The 24520-nt window shown below is 32.6% G+C and overlaps 3 protein-coding genes and 1 long non-coding RNA gene across 9 annotated transcripts; all 4 read right to left on the reverse strand.

Moving 5' to 3' along the window:
- Positions 1-1026: 1026 nt before the first annotated feature.
- On the reverse strand, positions 1027-3292 carry LOC125197012 (putative WRKY transcription factor 14). The gene is made up of 3 exons (XM_048095701.2): positions 2728-3292; positions 2112-2252; positions 1027-1615 (listed from the first exon to the last, which is right to left on the reverse strand). Exons 1-3 carry the CDS (start codon positions 3168-3170, stop codon positions 1153-1155), a joined length of 1047 nt encoding a protein of 348 aa, XP_047951658.1. The 5' UTR covers positions 3171-3292; the 3' UTR covers positions 1027-1152.
- Positions 3293-9267: 5975 nt separating this feature from the next.
- LOC125191770 (uncharacterized) lies at positions 9268-9861 on the reverse strand. Of its 2 annotated transcripts, none has more exons than XR_007171242.2 (2): positions 9641-9861; positions 9268-9534 (listed from the first exon to the last, which is right to left on the reverse strand). It is a non-coding gene; the product is annotated as an uncharacterized LOC125191770 (long non-coding RNA). The 2 variants fall into 2 exon arrangements; XR_007171241.2 differs by having other exon boundaries at positions 9626-9861.
- A 4694-nt stretch (positions 9862-14555) lies between these two features.
- On the reverse strand, positions 14556-18312 carry LOC148929292 (protein LOL2-like). Of its 3 annotated transcripts, none has more exons than XM_089057110.1 (7): positions 18172-18312; positions 17426-17539; positions 16211-16321; positions 15899-16020; positions 15059-15139; positions 14894-14968; positions 14556-14812 (listed from the first exon to the last, which is right to left on the reverse strand). In XM_089057110.1, the coding sequence occupies exons 2-7, from the start codon at positions 17535-17537 to the stop codon at positions 14780-14782; spliced, it is 534 nt and encodes a 177-aa protein (XP_088913236.1). In that variant the 5' UTR covers positions 17538-17539; positions 18172-18312; the 3' UTR covers positions 14556-14779. The 3 variants fall into 3 exon arrangements, with proteins under 3 accessions (XP_088913236.1, XP_088913233.1, XP_088913234.1); XM_089057107.1 differs by having other exon boundaries at positions 18061-18296; XM_089057108.1 differs by having other exon boundaries at positions 18055-18296.
- Positions 18313-20691: 2379 nt separating this feature from the next.
- Positions 20692-23820, reverse strand: LOC125195231 (vacuolar protein sorting-associated protein 2 homolog 2-like). 3 transcript variants are annotated; one of them, XM_089057105.1, is made up of 12 exons: positions 23696-23820; positions 23510-23607; positions 23272-23316; positions 22741-22775; positions 22589-22639; positions 22071-22175; positions 21912-21983; positions 21728-21799; positions 21510-21590; positions 21376-21411; positions 21207-21265; positions 20692-20893 (listed from the first exon to the last, which is right to left on the reverse strand). In XM_089057105.1, exons 2-12 carry the CDS (start codon positions 23547-23549, stop codon positions 20827-20829), a joined length of 663 nt encoding a protein of 220 aa, XP_088913231.1. In that variant the 5' UTR covers positions 23550-23607; positions 23696-23820; the 3' UTR covers positions 20692-20826. The 3 variants fall into 3 exon arrangements, with proteins under 3 accessions (XP_088913231.1, XP_047949368.2, XP_088913232.1); XM_048093411.2 differs by having other exon boundaries at positions 23510-23773; XM_089057106.1 differs by having other exon boundaries at positions 22741-22811; positions 23510-23771.
- Positions 23821-24520: the final 700 nt, after the last annotated feature.

Here is a 24520-nt window from a genome sequence, read left to right on the forward strand (position 1 = left end):
TATCTTTTATCATATTTTAATTTTTCTGCAATTTACTTTTCCTAGTATTTGTTCATCAGTTGCTCGACGGAATTCCTTCCGCGAAAGGACCTCTTTTATCTGGCGATTTCTCGCCATTAATCTCCAATACGAGTTTTACTCATATCACTCTCTTACCTTTTCATTTTTTTAACATCAATTTCTTTATTATTTTGTGATTTCTACAATAAATGGAAAAAATATATAAAAATTGATTCGTTGAATCAAAGTGTGATATACTATGATCTCAGACGGTACTATGTTTGATAAAAGAAACTCACGTTCTTCTAACTTATAAAATTACTCTGTATTACATAAAATTATGACTGATTTCCTCCTAATTTTTTCCTCTTTTAAGTTGGTAGGAAAATGAATAGTACAAGTCTTGTGGAGGCAAGAAAAGGCCATCCTTTAAATCACATCGCAACAATAATATCACCTCAATAACAACAAAAAGTCACGTACGAGTAATTTATAAATTGAACTAAAAAATGTATTGCAAATCATAAAAATGAAGAATGATTCATCGCAGTGGGAGTCCCCATCTCACATCAAGTCACTTCTATGAGCTTTCCATTCGTGTCTGAAAAATGTACTTGTCTCAACTATTCCAACCATCTGTTCCTCACCTTTCTGTCCCATCCACCAATTTAACATTAACTAACTTCACTAATCTTTTCCCCCTCTCTAAACCAAAACAAAGCCAATCCCTTTCTTGAGTTCCTAATGCAAAAAAAAGCTCGTAACTTATGTTTCCGTTTCCTAAACATTCGGCTTAATTTGCATATAATTTGACAATACAAAAATGATTCAATTCGACATATTGTTACATTAATTATACGGGACGTACACGGATATTTTCTAGGTTAAATCCTATGATATGACTCATCTTTCATTCCAAATTATGTCACTCTATAAATCAATTTTTTTACTGAGAGTTTCAGGAAAATAATGAAATAGAGGATACAAAATAATATAAATCCAAATAAATATAAGAAAAAAAAATCCTGAGGAAATTTTTGTTGTTGAAATTAATTATAAAAAATGAATAGAAAGATAAATAGTTTCTCATGCATGGCCAAACCTCATAAAACACCCCTAAACTATTGTACAAAGATAATTGAAGGAACCATTTCAAGATTTCGGGCTCGAGTCCTCCGCTGTTGTTGTTGTCCAATCATAGAAACTAAATGGATCCAAATCAGTATGATTATTATTAGTATGATCTGCTGGTGGAAACCCTTGTCCGAATAAACTCAAGGGATCATCTCCAATTTCCCCCAAATCAGCAAAAAAGCTGTCTTGCTCTTGAGTTGGCTTGTAGGTGGCTGGATCGAACGGGGGTTCGAAGCGATGATCGGCCTCTTCTTTGCAGTTGGTCTGGATCGGTGAGGAGGTTTCCTTGCGATCGGCCTCTTCTTTGACGCTCTTGGCTGGCTGAGAACGGGTGGAGCCGGCAAGGGCATTGCGCTGCGTTGGCCACGGGTGGTTGTGCTCCGAGGTGTATGTGATCACAAGCATATTCGGATCGGTTCTGCTCCGTTCGACTTGCTTTCTCGCCGAACAACCCTTGGAGCTACTACATCTGTAGTAGCCTCTGTAGATATTGTAAAAATGTTAGATTTTCGGATTTAAACACAATCAAACATGTGTATGAGTTGATCACTCTTGATATCACACAATAGGATATTAGGTGAGCTACTAACATTCTCATTTATTACTACTAGATAAAAAAAATCAATTAAAAGATTTTGTAATATTTTTGAATACTTAATCCTTCATGATCACTAATAGTCTAATAATGTACTCCTATGTATGTACGTTCTAGTATTAATTTTGATATTCACTCGTAAAAATACACACTACAAGAAAATTATGTATTATCATTGCTATGCAACATTGCATACATTTACCCATAGATATGATTGGAATACATGTCTCAAGAAACACATGCAAATTCTATGAATTTCCACAAATAAAAAAGCACTATATAGTTCTTAAAGACATGAAAAATGATGCAACTGAATATCCGAGTTTCACATGACATATGTTTATGGATGATATGCAATAGAAAAATCCGATTGTCAAATTACCTAGGATAAGGTGAACCCTTGATGGGCTTCTGTCCGTACTTCCGCCATGCCCAAAGATCCGATGGCACAACTTCTCCAGTAGCTCTGCTGTTTGCAGGTGCTGGTGCCGGAATACAAACTACTTTCTTCGCCTGACTTTTCCTAAATTATATACCATCAAATTCAGCCCCTTCTTTTAGACATAAAGTGAACTCTCAACTTATAATATATCATGTCTGGATTTGTAAAACTGTTGCAATAAAAATTTCAGTGTTTTTTTCGGAACTTATTGATCAGTTGCAGTTTCTGCGCTGCCTTTTTGTTTCCATGTAAGAAAGAATAAGAAAAGGCCAAAAATGATGGAGAATATGATTTCAAGAAACAGTCATTTGTGCAAATAACAGTAGCATGGGGTTTTCAATTCATTATCTTAATTAATTAAACACCGGAAAAGATCAAATTTTGAAGGGTTTTGTGTTAATTATCTTAACAAATGAAAACAGTATATAATAAAAACCCTATTTAGGGCATGTGATTCCCCCAAAATCCTCACACCTAATTAATGAAAGATGAAAATTTTCAATATCTCAAATATTATTGATAAATAATGATTTCAGTAATAAAAAAAAAGTCGCACCTTCTTTTGGTGCCCGCGTTAGGCGGAGACGAGATCTGCAAGGCAGAGCTAGTGCCCGAAATCAAACCCCCATTATTAGACACTAAAATAGGAGGAGGATTCTTGTCTTGATTTTCACATGGCTTCGCATTAGGAGATATCTGCAGCATCCTCGAGAAAATATTCGAGGGTCTCCTCACCCCATCGCAACTGATCACCCCTCCGATGCTCGAATTGTACAAGTGCTCCGAAATTGGAGGGGTTATGGCTTGATTGAGAGGATCTTTGATGTAGGTGAATGGATCGCCGAAATATTCGGGAGAGTAGTCGATCGAATTTCTTGAAAATTGCCACTCCGGGGCCGCCCCCGCCTCTTGCGACGGTGTTTCTGCAGCGGCAGCTCGGACTATGTCGGATAGATCGCCTTCGTAGTTGTCCATCATCTTCATGAAGTTGCTACACATGTATGCTTTGGAAATTATATGCCACCTACTTTCTCATCATGCACCTCTCGAGGAAGATAGGTTGAATGGTTTTGTTTTAGACAGAGAGGGAGAGAAGAGGAAGACGCTGACTTTGGATATAAAACAAGGATGGAATTGAGCAAGATTATTAGTATTAATTGTATTAGTAACTTAACGACTTACTCTAACCCTTATCTTTTCTTTTTTTATAATTGATAAATCAACTTCATTTTAAATCCAACACTCTTTGGCCTTAGGCATTAAGTATACAAATGATAATGATGGTATAGTATATATGCCAGTGTGCCACACATTGATAGATTTATAAAATTGTTGAAAATTATTCAATGCCAAAATTTACCGTGTACAAAATCAAAAGCTTTGTTGTTCATTCAATGTATCTCTACATATTCTACTTTTTCTTCTTTCTTGTTATGTACCTTCGTATGTTTATTACACAACCAAGTTGTAATTTAATTTTTTGTTAATATTTTTGTTAACAGCTGGAAGTGAACTAGGTTGGGGCTTGATGTTTCTTATTGTCAGCCTCTAAATAAAAAAGGTAGAGAGAAGTGGTTTATGCAATTCTGATTGATTGGATATATCATGTGACAATATGTTTACACTACTAAATTTTTTTGGTTAGGATTTAATGTTAGTTTGGGTACGTATTTAGTCAATATAGAAGTTACTAATATTGATCAATTTATTTAGTTTAAAATTTTTCTTGATATATAGTTTTAGCTGTTTATTTGCTAACTAGGAGTATATGAAATTAAAAATCCGTGAGCTATATATTGATTTATTTTTAGTAGTAATAGTATAGTTGTTTCTATGATAATTTATGAATTTAGAATATATGTTTACTTTTACTTGAACATTATTTCTTAAATAGTATGGTCATGCACAGTCAGTAATTAGTGTATCTAATTGGGTGTCGTGTATATCATACATATTGATAATAATGTAGGATTATTTAATTAACGGCATACATTTGATTACTAGTATTTTGTACATATGCCTAATAAAAGATCTTAAAAATTGAACTTAAAATGTAACGGCGGTAAATAACCAAATTAAGTAAAACAATTATGATTGTGTTTGTTGTGTTTACAAAAGAAGAAAAAGATATGAGAGCTATATTTTTGTTTCATAAAAATGAAATTCACAAACAAGCGATGGAAAATAAAAGAGCAGGCAAGTAGCCGCATTTGTCGGAAATCCTCAACACGTTTCGACTTAGTACGCGTGCAGCCCCCTCCATTTTATTTCTCTTTTTATAATTTTAAAAATTTATCATCTAATTTTACTAATAATATAGTATTAATATATATTCGCTTATCATCCATGAAAAATTAAATTTATAATATTATTTTGATCTATTCATAAAAAAATTATATACTCATCCCCTTCGTCCCACAATAAGAGTCATGTTTTGTCATTTTGGTTCGTCCCACAATAAAAGTCATATTTCACTTTTACCATAAATAATAAATTAATAGGCTCTACATTCCACCAACTTATTTCATTCACATTTTGCCATAAACTAATATATATAAGTGAGATTCATACTCTACTAACTTATTTAACCCATTTTTCTTTATATTTCTTAAAACTCATGCCATAACCAAATATGACTCTTAATCCGGGACGGAGGGAGTAATCGCTTACATTGCCCACCATTTAAAATGATGTTGTATTTAAATTTCATTCACATATATTGCTAATAATTTTGTTAAAACTTGTTGTCCATAATTTGACATTTTATTATGGACCTGAGGAGTATTAAGTATAGCTTTTATGACAAGGTATAGGTCATGGTCTTAGCTTTGAATGAATTAGCTTTCGTTTCATTTTCAGTTAAAAATTTCGAATTTTGCATAAAGTTTCAAGTTGGGCCACGATTGAGAATCCAATATTGAAAAGTTTAAATCAACTCATTAGATTCTTGTATTGAGTATACGAAGTGCAGTTACATTTACTGAAATAGAGTACAATTACAAATTAGTAATTCAATTCAATTAAATACTTATAATTTATTTAATCATTGTACATTCCGTGTGAGAATCCGACTAGTTGAATTAAATTTTCGACACCAAACTATGTACTGGTTTCGAGCCAAAATTCAAACTTTAGGCAGAAGTTACAAAAAATAAACAAAAGTTCATAGCATGCCCGCTTAGTGTGCTGGCTGTTAGAATGAGGTTAGTCCTTTAGCTATCGTAGGAGTGACACCTTGATACTAAGTTTTTAACCCTTTTTTATCATCGCAAATTCGCAATTTATTTCAGCATTGATGTATTGAGAAAAGACGCAATAATCATGATTTAAAAGTGAAAATTTATGATTTTGGAATTTCCAGTTAATTTGAACGTGGACACATGAATGATTTTATTATTTAATAAATCCTACTTAGTAGTAGTAGTAAGTAGGCTAGCTACTTACTCCCTATAAAGGTATAGAACCTAGACAGTACTTGAGATCCACATTTATCATAATACTATAATCTTTATGTTGCTTCTTTGCTGACTTTCGCAAAATCGAGTCTTTTTCTGCAATTAAAAGTAAACAATAAACAAGAATAACGTCGGGGGTTGATATTTTCACAATTAAGGACAATATGTTTAGATGTTTACATCAAAGGCTTCGAATTATTTAAGTACACTAAATAAACAGTACTCCCTTAGTTCACATAAATTAATACTATATAGTATTTGTGGATAACATAAATATTAATATTGAATTAGTAAAATATGAAAAAAAAAAAAAAAAAAAAAGAGAAAAAGTGGAACAAAAGTTTTCGTAAATGGAAATGAAGTTGATTTTGATAGAACACATCGCAGTTAAATTTAGACTATTTTTTGTGGACAATGTATTAGCCATCGATATCTAGTTAATATATAAATGGTTGTTAGAACCAATTTAGAAGTACAATGGGAATAATAATATACGGTGTAGACTTCAAAATGTGACGAAAAGGAACAAGAGTTCAAATCATTGCTATCCCTCCCAAAAGCCAAAAAAATGTCCTTTTATAAGTGTTTATTTCAAAAATGTTGTCAAACTTTTATTTAATTATCTGAACTCAAAATTATGAATTGATAACATAACGAAACTCAATCTTTAAAATGTGTCCCTTCCAAACAATAAATCTAGGATCCTAGTAACTTATATATCTAATTTGCATCTCTGTGCACTCTAAGACAAGAATCTACAATAAAACAAATTAACACTGGGATTCCGCTCGATTAAAAATATCCCAAATTTTGCTACATCCATTAACAAAAAGAGTCAGAGAGAATTAAGAAGCATCATTCCATGTGATTCAGAATTGATAATTAAGTCCCAAATGAATAATATAATTAACCCCCAAATAATGTAATACGCCACATAACGACAATCACGATTGATGATTATAGAGTGATCATTAAAATAATTAGTTAATTAGTAATTAATTAAGATAAGAGTCATGTTCGGATATCCGCACGCGTGAGTCACGGCTGCCACCGCCTGATGTCAGCCGGCCACCTCACTAGTCACGTGCGATCCTGACCGCTGATCTTGCCTCTGTGGACGGTCACGATTGATCGGCCGCCAGCCTTATTTTATTGTTATTTGGCTGTCATTTGGTATTTTTCACATATTAATCAAGTAATTAATAATTGTGTCAAGTAGTCAAAGTGGGGGTCCATGACCTATGTGTGATTTTGCGTTTGCCGAATTGTGAAGTTGACGCACTGCTGCAGAAAGATTAGGTTTGAAATTCAACATTTCAGATTTGTTCAACAATTAGGGATTGAGAAGATCTTTGTTTTCTTTTTCTTTATTTAATCGAAGGAAAGTATGCGATCATCACCTTGGAATTTGGATAATTTTCTATGTATAATTAACTTAGCTTAGCTTGTAGACTATAAAACAGAGGTATATTAGTCAAATTTAAAATTTACTAAAGCTTTTGTAAAATTGTTTGATGAGTTTATAGGATCTTTTAAATCATGCATATATATTCATCTTAGTAGGAATGGTTCGATTGAGAATCATGAAAAGTTATCAATTAAAAACACAAAATATATTAATTGGTGGCACAAATCATATCAGTTTTCAACTAATATTAATTGATAGTGCTTTGAACCTTCGAGTATTAGTTGAAAAAATATATAAGTAACTTGAGTTGAGCTATTTCGTTCTCCCCTATTCATATGCCAAGTTAACGGGGTCTAATTTTCAAGTTGGGAAGGACTTTTCCAATAAAATTTTTATTAAATAAGTAAATTTAGAATATGGTATGATTTGCTAGGCACCTATATATATGTAATACCCACGTTAACTTTGTATGATTTGTTAGTGCATTTGAATCAACTTAAAAGTCAAGAAAAAACGGACGGCTAGAGGATAATATTCACAAGTCATCAAACAATTATAACTTTATGATATTACAGATTAATCAAATTGAATGTTTAATTTCTTGAGACTATGGAAATTAAATTCAGTTCATCATAAAATACTGTGGCATACCACTGTTGCACACTCTTAATGGTGAATAAAGTACTTTTAGTATCTCAATTAAAAAAAAAAATTAGCAATTGAGATATAGTAGTAACTAGTAACTAACATTAGAGTGGAAATTACTGCTTTGTATATATTTTAAAACATCTATGTTATTATCAAGAGAACAATTATTTCTTGTAATTTTCCTTATTGTAATTATCACCAGTAAAATGACACTAACGGTATCCTCAGCAATATATCGAAACTACAAGTTGATATGAAAGTTAGAATATGCAATTAATGCAACATTCGATCAAAATTGAAAAATCAAACCAATTTGCTAGCAATCGTGTCTCGTAAACATAATTCCCACTTCAATTAAAATATCACCGTGAATTAACAAAAGTAATAGTAGTATGAAATCGAAATAAACCATGAGGGAGAATAATACATTAACTTCGCATGTGAAAATAAGATAAAATATGAATGTAGATCAATCCTAGAATTCTGTGGTCGATTGATTGGCCCAGTTGCATGTGACAAATGAAGACTTTACTTCCAATAGCATGAATTAAAATTCATTTATTTTAATAGTTTTACCATAATTTTAGTGACACCGATTCGAGATCTCGTGCTCACTTTGAGTGCAGTTTGATTTAAGCCTTTTTCTTTTCCAGACAACCAAAGTCATAAAAAATGGTGGTATGTGTTTATATGTAATTAAGTGTTTCATTTGTTGAGATCAAATCAAGGTTGTCACGTTTGGGAACATCATTAAATGTTGATTTTGTATGGAGGGAATTGAAGTTGGCAACAGTGAACAAGGATTTGGTGTTAGCTGCAGTTGCACGATGGAGGCCGGCATTAGTCCTTCATTTCTGTCTACAATCTTCATTTTATTTTTATGTTTATTTATTCTTATCTTTAGCATATAACATGCTAAGATGTCACTCTTTCCCATATTAAAATTCATTTGCAGATCTACAAAATAGGCTTCCACTCTGTAAACCTTATGTTGATTTTCAAAACCATAATAACTAATAAGGATTGGATCTTTAATTTATACACATCTCTATCAAGTAGATTTGATGTTGATACAATAAATTTCCCATTATAGTCTTATAACTCTTATCTAATTCATTCATTCATTCAATTATATGTAAATGTTCTCACTCGTTATTTTCTAAATTTATTGGAGAAAAGTTTGCTAAATCAAACGTTGATAATTTTAATTAAGGGATAGACTAAAATGAAAATAGTTCATATTTTTAAGAGGATGGTGAGTATTAAAGAGTACTATCGGTTTCCTATTGAAATTTTACAAATATTTTCTATAACATTATGATAGCTTAATTAATTGAGCCGACATGGAGACATCGTTTTTCATTATCTTATGTGAACAATAATTCCACATTCGTCCAAGAAAAGCCACATTATACAAGACGAGATCTACAACATAAAATGGGCTTTAATATAAATACTATTTAGGCCCAATACTCGATTCAATGGTGACGAGCTGGGATCACGCGACTTGGGCTTCAAAATATTACTTTATAAGAATAAAGCCCAACCTATAAAACAAAAACGAATAACAAAAGAAAGCAAAAACTTTTATCAACACCGTAGATTTATACATATTCATAAATTATGCTACATACACCATAAGAAAGAACTGGCGTTTCGTTTAGTCTACCATTAGATTTCTTTATTTTGATACACATTGTACTATTCAGTTTGATTCTAATAGCTTAAAATTTGTTGTAAATAATATTAACTTTACAAATCAAATAAAACTTCTTTCCATGCCAAAAAGCTTATATAGGAGTACATTTTTTTTCCCCGCCTCACATAATCTTTAGCTACAATTGACCTGCAACTGAAAAGTAGTACAAAAATATGAATATTCAATAAAATCTTGACTATAATTGGCATTGATGTATAATAACATAAACAAGAAGAAAATATACATAACCAATTTTTACATGTGAAGTTAGACGCCGGCGCCGGGGAAGAAGGCGGAGAGAGTGTCGACGGCGGTTGAGAGCATGCTTGGCTCCTCGTACGCCGCCCACCTCCGGCGATCCTCGGCGGGATCAACGTCGGCGCGTGGCATACAGGGAGCCAGGCATATATAGCGCATCTCACTCTCCCTTCTAATTCCCCAACTCCTCATTTTTTGGAGCTACGCAATTTCTTTTTGTGAAGAACAATTGTGAATGGTGAGATTTAGACAACCTGTGACAGGGAATTTATAGAAATTGGAGAAAAGTAAATAAATCATCTAGTATTACTTTGCCATGCATAAAATATGGGAAACGACCCGTTCTATAGTTCTATTTTCGATAAGAATATTCTCTAAGTATTACTAGTACGTCATTTTAATTATGATTACATACCATGTTATGATCACTTTTTAGGATTATATACTATACATTTATAATGTATGTTTAATTTATAACAAATTTGATGTTGATTGTTAATTTTGATTTTTGAATATATTTTTAATAATGAGCCCTAAAGATTTGATTTTATAATTTTGCAATACAAACATTTAATTTACTACGCTCCTCTTTCAATCTCGAGCTTTTCATAGTAATCAAATCTCATCATTTATTTGCCGACAATGATACCACCATGCCATCCTTGTCTGGTAGGTGAATCAATTCATGATAATTAATTAGGGGGTTTTATGAAGCCATTAATTATATTCTATATGTCCATTCGATCTTCGATTTTTTTTTTTGGAGGATTTCATGTAAGAGAACTGATATTTTGTGGGGTACTATGATTTAATATTCCGTCCCATTATATATGTCATATTTGCTTTTTTTAATTTGTCTGATAAAAGATGTCACATTTTCTGGAAAAAGTTCTCTCGCATTAATAGAAATATAGTAGTACCATTATTTTCTCTATCCACTTAACACACAAAATAAAATTACCTAAATTTATTATCATTACCCATATATATCATCTATTATGGAGGGAGTATTAAAAAAATCAACTACAAGAATACATTATGGAATGTATAATTAAGAAAAATGTGAGTCATGAATTATGTGAAAAATCGAATTGAATTCCAAATACCAAAGAATATAAAATAAGAAAAGGAGAAATAATAATGTAGTGTTATGCATGCGGAGGGCACCCGGATTCGATGGCTATCTTCTCCAGTAATATTCAAAGCATGCATATTTGAGTGCTTTTTCAGATGCAACTTTAGCCTTCTTTTTCTTACAACATCTAAATAAAGTCATTTACTTTATCATTCTTAGTTAAAGTTTGTCGGCTCTGACCATATGATTTGACCATCTTCTTTTTCTATTTTTATTTCTTTTTTTAAAAATAACCTTAATTTTGCAGCTCTATGTCCACCTTTTTCGTATCGGAAAAATAATGTAAAATGGATAAAAAAATGTTCCCTCTACATTGAAATGCATCGAATTTTGAAGCTTTGGCCTACAAGGAGTTGGAATATTTCAATAAATATAAACTCTGCTATATTAAATAGCGTAATCTATATTATCAAAATAGTGTAATTCGGTTCATTTTCATAATTATATCATTATTTTGCTAGCCCTTCAAAATATCACTGATTAGCTATTGCACAAAAAAAAAATCTTAGTCCGCTTTGGGTTTCTAATATTTTATCACCAAATTCAAGTATACCCATAAAATTCACTCATTTTTTACTTCTAAGTTACTATCACATGGCGTAAGAAAATATTCGCTAACTGCTGTGCCTGATTGATTTCCTACTCGAAAAGGCCTAAAAACTACTTACAATTGTGAAGATCATATACTAGTATTAGTTTAAATTTGAAACTTGAGTAGTAGTATATTATTTTCTTAATTCGATATCTTCTTCATTTTTGGTATAGTCCAGCGAAGATCTTTCACTTTCATTTTCTCAAAATACAATCAAGTATAGTACACTTTTTTTGGTAACACAATCAATTATACATTTTCTTTTCATGCGTTATTAATAAATGTGATTTGAGGAGATAAATAGTACTAGTACTAGTGTTTTTATAAAATTATTAGTATATAGTATGTCTGGTTTTTTTTTTGTATAATTAAGAGGTATTTAATTAAATATTTGAAGTATAAAATAAAATCTATAAACAATTTTTAGAGAAATGCTCCATAAGATATTTATAAAATATAAATACTACTCCCTCGTTTCTTATTTATTTGGCACGGAGTTAAAAATAGTGGATTAAATAGATAGTGAATACGAGAGAATAAAGTGGAGAGGGAGAGAGAATAAAGTGAAGTAAGAGAAATGAAGAAAATAAAAATAAAAAAGAAAGTTATTATACTTTACATTTTACCAAAATTAAAAATACTCAATTTATTGTATAAAATTTTTTTAATAAAAAAATAATTTAATTAATATGAAAAGGAAATAGTACTATATTAAATTATATGAATTGGGCTATTTTTGGAAGACAGTGGGAGGAGTACATATTACTGCAATTTTTGTTTTGACGTAGGGTCGCATTGTTATACTTTTGTTATGATTTATTCTGACGGCCTTGAAATTAGGATTTCTAACTTCTAGGTTTAAATAGGCAATCAGCGGGCAGTGTCCATATACTTATGGTAACAGCGACACACGTAAAGATACTCCCTCTGTTCCAAAGAATATATATGTTAGGTTCAGCACGAATTTTAACGTAAAATTGATCAATATTTGAAAAGGGTAAAGAGAATAAGTAATTAAAATATTATTAATGGAGAACGAGTCCCACCTCATTAGAGAGAAAAAAAAGTTTCTAAAATTAAAAAATACTACATATTCTTATGAGACGAACTAAAAAGGAAAGAGTGCATATTCTTTAAGGACGGATGAAATATGAAAATTAAACTCTCTATTTATTAGTACAAGATATACTCCATCCATTAATATTTATGGGTAACTGCTTTTAAAGTCACCAACTTTCCATGAATTCCGGTTTTTCCCACGAACTTTAAAAAGTTCGTGTAATGTCACGAACTTTATTGTCGGTTGCTATTTTCCCATGTCAGGTTTTCCGGTCTGATTCAAACTGTTCGTTTCCTATTAAGACAATGTCCAAATTCTTTTATCTTACTATCATTATCTTCGTCTTTGAAATAGCTTCGCGTGGGTACCTTGTACGCCTCAATCGGAACTCGGATGAAGAAGTTATGGCCATTATGATGGTACAAGGTCGCACAAAGGTCGCAGCCTTCATCAAATGGCCATAACTTCTTCATCCGAGTTCCGATTGAGGCGTACAAGGTACCCACGCGAAGCTATTTCAAAGACGAAGATAATGATAGTAAGATAAAAAAAATTTGGACATTGTCTTAATAGAAAACGAACAGTTTGAATCAGACCGGAAAACCTGACATGGGAAAATGGCAACCGACAATAAAGTTCGTGACATTACACGAACTTTTTAAAGTTTGTGGGAAAAACTGGAATTCATGGAAAGTTGATGACTTTAAAAGCAGTTACCCCTAATATTTAATTGAGATATTTCTTTTCAACATAAAGATTAAGAATAATGTGTTGATAGATAGTGAAGATTAAGAATAATGTGTTGATAGATAGTGATAAAGTAAGAGAGATAATTTTTTTTTTTTGCAAAAATAGAAATGACTCAATAAAATATTAGAACTTCCCAAAATAGAAAACGACTCATTTAACACGTAAAGAAAGGAATAATTTATTAATGTAAATTAAGAATATTCGAACAACGAAAATTTAACTCTATATTTATAGAAAATGGTTCCATTCTCACCGTACCCTTTTCTCAATTAAAAAAACATTTAACACTAAAAAAAACTAACTAATTTATTATTTGTGGACAAAAACTTTATGGTCATTTCTACTGTCAGTGTAAATGTTCTTGGGTAATTAACATGTCGCTATTTTTAAAAGAAAGCTTTTCAACCTATATCATTACCATCATAGAATTGTGTATATATGTACGTATATATTGGACACGGGACATCTAAAATTTTGTTGATATTTTTCACATTTTAAGATAATGTTTTTTACATAATAAATCTAGACAATAATATATCCAGATTTACACAAGGTTTGTTTATACAGTTGGATATGGCCCCTCTATAATTCTACTTATCAAATAATCATATATAGGTTTAACATACCAACTCATTTTGTCACTTTGATACTCCTAAATAAAGGAAGTTCTACTCTATATCTCATGGATGTCGTGTATAAACACACTCTTAACTGAAACATTTCAGGAGTCGTGTATAAACATACCCAACAAAAACTCAGTTCATTGTAACCAAACATTCACGGAAAGGAAAAAATAAGTATAGAAAGAAAGGAAGAATGTTTGATAAAGAAAGTATAGCTAAAAGGCACAACAAATTTTGACTTTAGGAATAAAAAGAATCTAAAACAAATGTCACCATCCTAATAACGGAACAAGTGCTATTTTATCTTATATACTATCATCTCGATAATTCACATCCAACAAAATTAATCTCCATTGACTAGTAGTAGTATTAACGTTAATTTTCTCGAAAACATCAAAGTCGTGGAAAGAGCAAAAGGATGTTTTTCTTTATGTAGTGGGGGCTTATGAAGTTGAATATACCCCATTTCTTTCAAACATCCCAAATAGTATTGTGGCGCATGCCTACCTTCGTTGTAAAGCTTACCAATTTGTCGTTATGATTGCTATTAGACGTCATTTCAATTTTATATCCCTATGTAGCAGGATGATTGACGCCATGTAAAATTCATGCCGTTTATTTTAAACAACTATGCAAGTGTGTGTGTGAGTGCGAGAGAGACCAATTATTGAATATGCATTTCAGAAGCAAGAGGTGAAGGTGGTGTGATGAGGATGAACCATAAGCAATCCAAGCATTATCATGCACACATAATACTTACGAATAAAAGTGTATATTATCAGTGTTCAATCTGGTAAGCAGCAGGTACAACATACAATTCCTGGGTAGCAAAATGAGGCACGCTATTATAGAGTGCAAAATAGCCAGTTATTCTCTGGACCTTTACACCAAATTTTATTAGCTCCATACTAATCATAGCCACAATATGCACAGCTTCTCTCTATATGCTCTTCCGACGTACCTTTACATCAACACACATCTTATGTCGTGACGCCAACGACCACATTGCTCACCTGTTGAAGAACAGATTTCAACATCTTTACATGAAATTGAACCATACAATTGAATGCAAAACAAAGGGTTGACGAACTGACCAACTTGCCACTTTCATCGACAGTCATGGGATTCTGCACCACTACCGTTTGATTGTGAGAATGAGCTGTTGTTACCTGCAGCAAGAAAATGAAATATGAGTTTCCAACTAGTTGATGCAAAAGAAGGTGTCATGCTCGTGGCAATATGGGAGGTGATGAACTTACTGTAGAAGTAGATTGTGTTGGTGCAGAATTGGAGTTCCCTACAGGTCTATTTACAGGAATGGGAACTCTAGTATCGGCCATCTGCAAAAGATATAAAGTAGATTAAGCCAATGCAAATATGCAATTAACCTGGCTTGAAGCATACAATCCAAATGAAATTTAAAAGTGCTTTCTTGTTTTTGAATGATACGCAGAATGAACTATTTCTCCTGTTTTAAGTTCCCACCTCGGTTACCATCTGCATAGTACTGGCCTTCCATTACAAACTAGCAAGGCTACTTTTCCCACTTATATACTTATTAATGCACATAGAAATTTGGAGAAATCTCATCTAGCATCTCAACCACGAAATATTTCATTAACCAAATATTTTTAAATCATATTCTTTTCAGAACAGGCAAGAATAACATTAGGAACTAGTTCATTACATATAGAACTATGATCCTTTCCTTGCATCCAAAGCACATACCTTTAACATTAATAAAATTGTAGATGTTTAATCATGAGAAATAATTATACATGCATCTTAAAGCTGTTTGAAGAAGTTTCTTTTACTATGCTTGAAACATGGATCACAAAATAAGAGCAGTCTCAGTGCCAGCGATATGGATAAATAGGACTCTACCAAGTACAAGACTTGAGTCGTGCAGATCTCCCCTACCACTTGATTATTTATAGCCAAGACCAAATTTTATTCATTTTTACTAGAAATAAATCTCTATTGAATAAAAAGAGAGAATGAGAAACATTACTTATTGCTAGTATTTTGTTTAACATGCGTAGGGGGGTGAGGAAACTAAAAGTATAGCTGCACAGAGAACAAACCATGATACTACTTACATTAACATTCGTGATGAAGTGACAAATAGCACATTTTACAGATGGCGCTCCAGCAGGATACATCAGCATAGTATGGCAATTTCCACAGTTAACATGAGCAACATTGTTAGGAGGCGTGGCAGCTGCACACCGTCATTGAAAAATAATTAGGTAATGATCGCAAATCTATTAACAGAACACTATAAACTTGCACAACTGCCATGAAATTAGCATGCATGACTAGGAGACAAGGTTATCATTCTTTGTAGAGTGTGATGATTATTGACAGGGGCTGTCTAGCATTAAAATGTAAATTTATTGTCAAGTTTATACCTGGCACAAGATTTACAGTGTGACAGCAGGAGCACCTGACACTTGTTGCTCCACGAGCATGCATAAGCAAGGTGCGACAACCTCCACATATTAATTGAGCCATTTCCATCCCTGCATAGAATACCCAAAAACACAGAAATATGAAATTCGATCAGTTACAGATTTGCTTATTGCCACTACCAATAATCAACAGAACACACTAAGAACATCTTGTCTGTGCAGTCATGGGCTCTCAATTTCAGATTACTATTGATAGTAATTTCCCCCACGATCAAAGGAATTACAACATACATTACCATGGTGAATGTGTTTTGTAGGTCCCCATGATTTTGGATTACGTGGCCAGCTAAGGCATTGGAAAGGAATGAAGGAAGAGATAATATTTATTTAGCCTTTTTCATATTCCATGATAAGGAAGGGAGAAACACAAAGTACTGCTGTGTGGTTAATTTGCCAGTGCAAAAAATAAGCCATCAATTTTTTAAACACATCAAAAAACCAGATGCTAAAGAACATGCAGTAAAACACAAATTGCTAATGCATGAAGGGAATTGCTCGTAGTGATTATCTGTGGAGCAACCTTGAGCACAGATGATGAAGTGATCAAGAAAGAAGTTGCTCCAACAAATCAAGCTTGTGATCTGATAAAGCATGCCATGTCATGCAAAGAAGCCACGAGCTCTCAACCAATTCATCAGACGTGGAAAGAGATCTTGACAAGAGGATAATGATTTACAGATTGAGAGCTCATGCTCATTGTACATTGCAGAGATTTATACTTTCAGTTATTGCTTGCTAGCTTAGCTAGGGTTTTGATGTTATGTTCTAGTTCCTTCTATTGGATAGTATAAAAACAGATGTATAGCTTATTTTGTAACCATCTCTAGTATTATCAATACAAGAAATTCTCTCTGCTATACATCTATGGCTACTGTTACATTGCATCCTTTAGCTACTTCTAGCTTCATTACATCTTCTAACACTTGCAACTTGAAGCTAACAAGTGAATTTCCTATCTGATGGGAAGGGAAGGAGATAAAGATTGCTGCCACCGAAGTTGTAACAAAGAACTATCACATGATGAACTAAACTATGCAGCATGAGTCAAAAAAACTAATAGACATACTATTCGTTCAAAGTTTTTCAATCGATTAGCAAAAAAAATTGGCCAAATTTGTTTCATGTAGCTAGGCAAGGAATATTTTCGATTTTTACCCGGTGGTGGCACGGAAGTGACCATATTGCAAATTGCACAGCAAACATTTGTAGCTCCGCTTGGGTAAAGAAGGACAGTTCTACACCCACTGCAAACAACTTGGCTCTGCATATCTGCCAATCCAAAATCCAGAATCAGATTGAAAGCAGCCCGACCAAAAACTCATCTGTTTTTTGAGATATTACAGAAATTTGAGATACTACACGAAACTTCATGTTTAAAACCAACTATGTCAGCTCAATTGTCAAATATAAATGTGCATTCGTCTATTTCATCCTCACATTAAAAGCAGAGAAATAGAGTCCTAACCAAAAACTCCTCGATATTACAGAAATTTGAGAAACTACATGAAATTTCAGAGTTTAAAACCAGCTATGCCAACTAATGACAAAGATAAATGTGCATTCGCCTAATTATCCATTATCCATACATTAAAAGCACGAAACAGAGTCCTAACCATCGATGCCGTACATTAAACCTCTCTGAATTACTAAATCATCTGTAGTCCACACAATCACAAGCACTAGCGAATACCGAACATGTATCAACGAAACTCAAAAATTGCAACGCAAAACTGTAAACTGAAAACGATTTGAGCAATAAAAAACAAACAGAGAGGGGGATTTACCCAGACCTGCAAAACCGACGGATTACAGTGCGAGAAACTCTGTAATTCCTGAAACTGCAAATCTGACGAGCAAAATAAACAGTGCGGAAAAAGAGAAGACGAAAAAAGAAATCAGACCTAGCGCGATTGCAATTGGATTGGATTTTGTTGTTATCTTCTCCGTTTTGAGGAAAGAGAGAATCTTTTGAAGATTTTGAAGGTGACTTTTCTAGAGAATGTCTCTCAACGGAGAAGACTTGGGACACTAAACTAATTAATTATTTAATAATTTCTTGGCCTATATATTTAATATGCATGTGTGGTTACGTTCACTTTGTCTTGATTCTCTAGAAGATTCAATCAAATGGAGTAATTATTTTGGAGCAACCTTATATTGAATAATAGATTTATTTTTTAAATAATTTAGTAAGGGGTATAAGAAAGTAAAGACTATTTTTGCAGTTACGTCTCCGGTGATGTCGTCATTATTTATGTGAAAAACATATAAAATTTAAAACCTAGGACATTAAAACCTACAACATATAGGATTATTAACCGAATCTTACATAATATTTCACCAAATTTTTAACTACAAGTCTACAACATGTTTTTTTTAAATAAATATTCTAAAAATCGGCGAGTAAAATTCACAAAAAAATTTTACTTTTATGACTTGATGGTCAGTATGTTCTGTTAGGCAGAACTGCTTGACTATTGAATACTGTATTTGCTGTAATTTAGATATGAAAGGTTCTCCCTCTTTAATAACGGGAAGAGTTGTATTTTTGGTGGAGAGTAAACTATTTTAAGACTACGTAAGTATCTATTAATTTACATACTTATCTTTTTCTTTTAATATTTCTACTTTATATGGTAGGTTCTCAACTTGGTATGTTTGACAAAGACGTCAAAATTTGAAAAAATGGTGAAGTGCATAAATAGAGTTTACATCTGTGCTCTAGAGCATCCGCATCGGTGCTCTTAGCTAAAAGCAGGCGTCGTGTCGTCGGAACGGCAAGACCCCTACTCGCCGCTGTGCTTTTGCCGACAGCACGGCCCTGCTCTTAGCTAAGAGCACCGCCGTGCCGAAGAGCACGCACACATGGCGCATTTTGATTAAGCACGTTTTTATTACGTTAAATTTAATTTTTTTTAATTCATAAAAAATAAAAAATAATCCGGAAAAAAGAAAAAAAATTATTTTCGGATTCCCAGAAATATAGTCGTTTTTTTACCATTTTTTTAAAAAAAAATAATAAATTTTTAATCCCAAAATCATCTATAAATACCCACATTCATCATATCCATTCTTTACATAAAATTATCTCTCATTCATACTTCAATTTTTTTATTATGAATTTAATTATATAATTTTTAATTTTTAGGATTTTAATTATATAATTTTTAGTTTTTTAGTACTCCCTCCATCCCATAAAAATATGTGCACTTTTCATTATGGTCCGTCCAAAAAAATATGTGCATTCCATTTTTGGAATTTATATCAATTTAATAATGTAGGTTCTACTATCCACTAATACTAATTTAACTACCATTCTCCTCCTCTCTCTTACTTTACCATACCATTCTCCTCTCTCTCTCTTACTTTACCAATTTTATCTTAATTCTCGTGTTGTACCCATTGTACTATTATTATGGGACGGGAAGAATAATTTGTAATAGTATTTCTGGTATTTTTAATGCATTTTAATATTGTGGAAATGTTTTTAGTAATTGAAGTATTTAAATTGAATAATAGAATGGTGGAACCCTTGAGCATACTCTTGTGGAAGAGCATAGATGGGGGGTGTTGTGCTCTTACTGAAGAGCAGAGAGTAAAAAATGAATAAAAGTGGATCCAGACCTACATCTATACTCTTGGGGATGCTTTAAAATTGAAAATGTTGCAACTCTAAAAAATGAAAGTATTGCTAAAAGTTCATATTACGTCTATTGAAGATGGTTCACTTTCCTTTTTGGTTTGTCCCAATCAAAATGACTCATTACTAAAAATAGAAACATATTTTATCTCTACTTTATCCACTCTCTCTTACTTTACTTTCTCCACTTAATACAATATAAAATTGTATAAAATCTTGTGCTGAGGGAGTATTATTTAAAGACACGAAAAAATTTGGGATGCAATTACTAGCGTTTGGAAATTTTTAAAACATAATCATAATTTAGGACGCAAAACAAAATCGTACAGAAGGCAAATTATCTTAATATTTTGCTCTTTTAAGACGTTTCTATTTGTGTCCCCTAATTTTAGTTGGGACATCAAGAATAAGGACATTTTATGAAACGTTAAATGTTGGTGGCATAATTTTTTTTTTTTAATTATTCAAGTATCCTCGTCTTTAAGAGAATAGTGCATTTTTTTTTTGGTATATATGCATGTAATTTTCTAAAGTTTCTTCAAATTCTAGTTTTGCATATCAACTTTGAATTTTTTTTTAGATTATCAAACAATAAATGTGTTCAGATATGCAATCAATCAAGATTTCGTGCTAGCATACCTCAATATAAACCATAATTTAATAAATGAAATTGTTCAATTATATAAATTATTAAATGTTTAGGAATTCACATGCAAATTACCCAGGGGATGTTTGAAAATGGTGCGAATTAATACAGAGTTCCTCGATTCTTGAATAGCAATTAGCAAGAAGGCATCAAATATAAGTACTCTAGTAAAATTTCTCTAATTCTGCAAAATTTCTCTAATCCTGCTAAGTATTTGATATTATAGTGATTTATATACATGATATGGCAGAGCTATACTATATACATCACTCATATTCGTCGAAGAGACGCCAGCCTTTTCTCAAGGTCCTCCACATCATCAGTCGACACAGCAGCACTATAAGTTCAAACAAGACAAGAGATCATCAACACATTATCCAGTTACAAGACAAAATAAGCTGCAGACATAAATAATCCGACACTAATATAGAGCACCCCACTATCCGTAGCCGGCAAGTAGAAACAGAGAGATTTGCAAAATGGTGGTCCAGAAAAGCAGTGTAGTTATGTACTTCCCAAAATTTGTGGTCTATATATGCTGCTTTCTCAAGAATATGCCCATATAGTAGTATAATACTGATAGATAGAAATAAAGATATTGATATGATGCATACTTCCATCTCAAATAATATTTTAATGGGGTGGTGTACCTTGGGGCAGCGTTCTCGACTTTCTTTGATGCAATACGCCCCTTTGGAGCTGAAGATAGCTGTTTGGAAACAATTAAATTAGTCAGAGACATTTTTTTTATGCCACGCATAGCAAATATAAGAAGAGGAGTCAGGGTTAGATTCGTCTAGAGTTAACAGAGAAGCCAACCTGTGAAGCAATGTCAACACCGATCTCATCAAGGACCTATATATTACAAAATAGAGTAGTGTGTGGTGTAAGAAAGTTGGACATTCATACAAAAATCGGAGGATTAGGTGGTCGAAAAGCACTAATGACGCTACCTGGTTAGTAAGTTCTTCGGTTTCTTCTTCAGCCTCGTCTTTGTCTAGTGTCTCGTCAATTGCATCAGACATCATTTCAATCTGAACAGAGAAATATATTAGCCTTTGTGTGGCTTACTCAGGAGCCAGTCTAACGACAATCGATTAATTGACCACAATATTATTCCAAAATAACCGAACTCTTTTGAGGATGAAAGAAAGTTGAGCAGAAAACATACAGTCATGTCCATCTGTGCTGCCTGTTGCTGGAATTCTCTGATCAATTTAGTTTGTTTTGCAGGTTGCATTTGCTGAAATTAAAAGTGGAGAAAATTCGTCAATCTATTGTTTGGAGGACTCATCTTTAGTTTTCTTGCCAAACATAAACTCTATCAACTCATATAAGGAATTTTATACAGCAACCTTGTTCATAGCAGACATAGCTTTGGTTGCTCCTTTCATACCAGTTGAAATTGAAGTGCTAGCATACAAGGCCTGTAAGCAAAAATAATAACTTACTGAGTATGTTAAGAACAGACGGATACCAGTCGTACGATGTATATTTCATTTCAAGTCAATAACCTGTGTATGAGTTTCCACCCCTCTCATCTGGGCACGGCTCCCCTGCAAATTTGTTATTTGCTGCCGAAGCCGAACTAATTGACGAGCTAAGATTTTAGTTGCAGCCTAGTTATAACAGTAACACAAAAACGAACTGTGGTAAGTTTCAAGTAAAATTAAAAATGGATGATAGTTAACTGAAGACGTCGATAATGCAGCTAACTCAAAAGACCTAGGGAACCAACAAATGCATCAGCTCCGTGAAAGAGCAAAGAGCAAAAATATCACTGCCATTCAGAGTAATTTTCAACAATAAACTCCTACAGCAAGATGGTATGAAGATTCATGTAACATATTTTTAGATTTCAAGTCAAGACTCAAGATCTTTCTAAATTGTTGCATTTCCTTCTATGTCAATAACACAAATATCATGAACAATAATGTCGACAATTTTACAGATTAACATCTAGTAGTTTACAAGTCAATGATAGTTACATCCAAAACTGAAAGAAACTAAAAACATAAACATTAAAACTTGCCTCATTTCCAGTTTTAGCAGTTTTCTTGATCTCTGCTACTAATCGCCTCTCCTTAAGATTGCAGATAGCAAAGAGCTTCTATTAGACCACAACAACAAACTAATATTGACAGGTACTGGCAATGCTATAATAAATAGACTAATAAACAATACCTCCATTTGTAAAGACGTGATTTCGCGTTCAATGCCTGTGGCAGGTCAAAATCAATAATGGGAAGAAGATACTGTAGGTAAAAAGCATCAGGTAAAATCACCAAACCCATACGTTCGAATCCATATATTTTATTGGACAAAAGATAAACAAAGAAAATAGCTTTCATGGCACTTGGAAACTTTAACTTGCATAGATAATGGAATACTTAATTTATTAAACAAAGCTGAGTGAGATAAGCAACTTCACCATGGAAACTGCCACAGAAGCCTCAGAAATTAACAAATAAACAAGCAGGATTTTATGTGATTTGGCACTCTTTCAGATTGGAATAGACAAACCATTAAACCAGCATATAAAGCAGGATTTCAAATAATTGGTATTTCAGTATTTCAAGAGACATTTCTTTATCATGCTTGATGAAATTTGGACATAATGTGTCTACAGCATCTGGCATATTCTAAAGGCATAACTCCATATTGTAAATTCTTAATCATATGGAGCACTATCAAAAGAAGTCAGGGAAATTTTACCTCTTGTGGCAACCGCCATTTCTCTTTTACTTGTTCGAAGCGCTTCTGCATACACATTACACACCAAAATGTGATCGATCAAATTCACCAACTCAATCGACAAACCAGCTTCAATTACAGCAAATGGGCTAAAAATAGGCTAAATCAAAAATCAAAAAATAAAATAAAACGAGCAGTGATACATTCACATATAAAGGCAAAAAGAAGTAAGAAAGGAAGCCAACAAATGTATTATAACCTTTAGGAGAAGTTTTCTTCTTGAAGATGTTGAGATTCATTTTTTGGACGGTGAAAGCTGCGGAGATGTTTGCAGTGCTTGAACAAAATAGTAAAACCCTAAGATTCGGGAGAAGCAAGAAATGGGAAGATCTGATTAATTCAACAAAGAGTATTTGATGAATGGAGATTTTGCTTCAATCCTCACTCTCAGTATGAAGAGGGGGCGATGCAATGCCTTGACGTGCTGCGAATCCAACGCCTGCGATCAACTTAGAAGCCGTTGTAATTTATCGACCAAAATGCCCTTGGTTACAAACTTAGAATTGATTAGGAAGAGAATAGACCTAAATGACTGCAGGTTGAATACACCTAAAATGTCCTTCGTCAGATAATTTGTCTTATTTTTCTATTTTCATTCATTTCATATAATTTATCTCATTTCATTTTTTAAATATCATTTTTTTTATAGTGGATCACTAATTCAATCCTACTCACATTTTATTATAAGACTAATATATAAAAATATGACTCATATTTCCACTAACTTTTTCAACTTACTTTTCATTACATTTCTTAAAATCCGTGTTCGGTCAAAATGAGACAAATTATCTGGGACGCAAGGAGTATTTTCTAAACTTTTCAAGTTCTAAAACTTTATTGTCTTTTTTAATAGTCAGTCTAGGATTCTATTTATGTACTGTATTATGAATTCAAGAGTAGTTACTGTACATTCTTATATTCACATCTAAAATACAGAGAAATCTAAATACGCATTCACTAGCTCAAAGGCCACAAATTTATAGTGCAAAAATAAACTTTTTAATGCACTAGGCCACTAGTGAATAGTGATAAGGAAGGTACGTAGCATACTTTTGTAAATCTCTATCAAATTAATCATTAATCAATATAGCTATATTTACCCTAGTTTTGAAGAAGCCATGTTAATTGAAACACTGACAAAAATTTCTACATAAACCAAGAAGATAAGTAAGTACAGTAATTTAAAAGACATTTTTTGTAAAAAAGAATT

This window comes from Salvia hispanica, chromosome 4 (genome assembly GCF_029641045.1).
Source record: "Salvia hispanica isolate PSC_SH4W2 chromosome 4, Shi_PSC_v1, whole genome shotgun sequence".
In the NCBI taxonomy this organism is placed as follows: domain Eukaryota; kingdom Viridiplantae; phylum Streptophyta; class Magnoliopsida; order Lamiales; family Lamiaceae; genus Salvia; species Salvia hispanica.

What these genes read in the sequence shown, in the direction of transcription:
- LOC125197012 (XM_048095701.2), bottom strand. Translation starts at nt 3,170, where the DNA reads ATGTGTAGCAACTTCATGAAGATGATGGACAACTACGAAGGCGATCTA. An exon ending in AACGCGGGCACCAAAAGAAG is followed by an intron (nt 2,253 to 2,727) that starts GTGCGACTTTTT and finishes TATATAATTTAG; the next exon opens with GAAAAGTCAGGCGAAGAAAG. An exon ending in AAGGGTTCACCTTATCCTAG is followed by an intron (nt 1,616 to 2,111) that starts GTAATTTGACAA and finishes CAATATCTACAG; the next exon opens with AGGCTACTACAGATGTAGTA.
- LOC148929292 (XM_089057110.1), bottom strand. Translation starts at nt 17,537, where the DNA reads ATGCAGAGCCAAGTTGTTTGCAGTGGGTGTAGAACTGTCCTTCTTTAC. An exon ending in CACTGTAAATCTTGTGCCAG is followed by an intron (nt 16,021 to 16,210) that starts GTATAAACTTGA and finishes GACGGTGTGCAG; the next exon opens with CTGCCACGCCTCCTAACAAT. An exon ending in CAACACAATCTACTTCTACA is followed by an intron (nt 14,969 to 15,058) that starts GTAAGTTCATCA and finishes TTCTTGCTGCAG; the next exon opens with GTAACAACAGCTCATTCTCA.
- LOC125195231 (XM_089057105.1), bottom strand. Translation starts at nt 23,549, where the DNA reads ATGAATCTCAACATCTTCAAGAAGAAAACTTCTCCTAAAG. An exon ending in GAAGAAAACTTCTCCTAAAG is followed by an intron (nt 23,317 to 23,509) that starts GTTATAATACAT and finishes ATGTGTATGCAG; the next exon opens with AAGCGCTTCGAACAAGTAAA. An exon ending in CAGCACAGATGGACATGACT is followed by an intron (nt 21,591 to 21,727) that starts GTATGTTTTCTG and finishes TTCTCTGTTCAG; the next exon opens with ATTGAAATGATGTCTGATGC.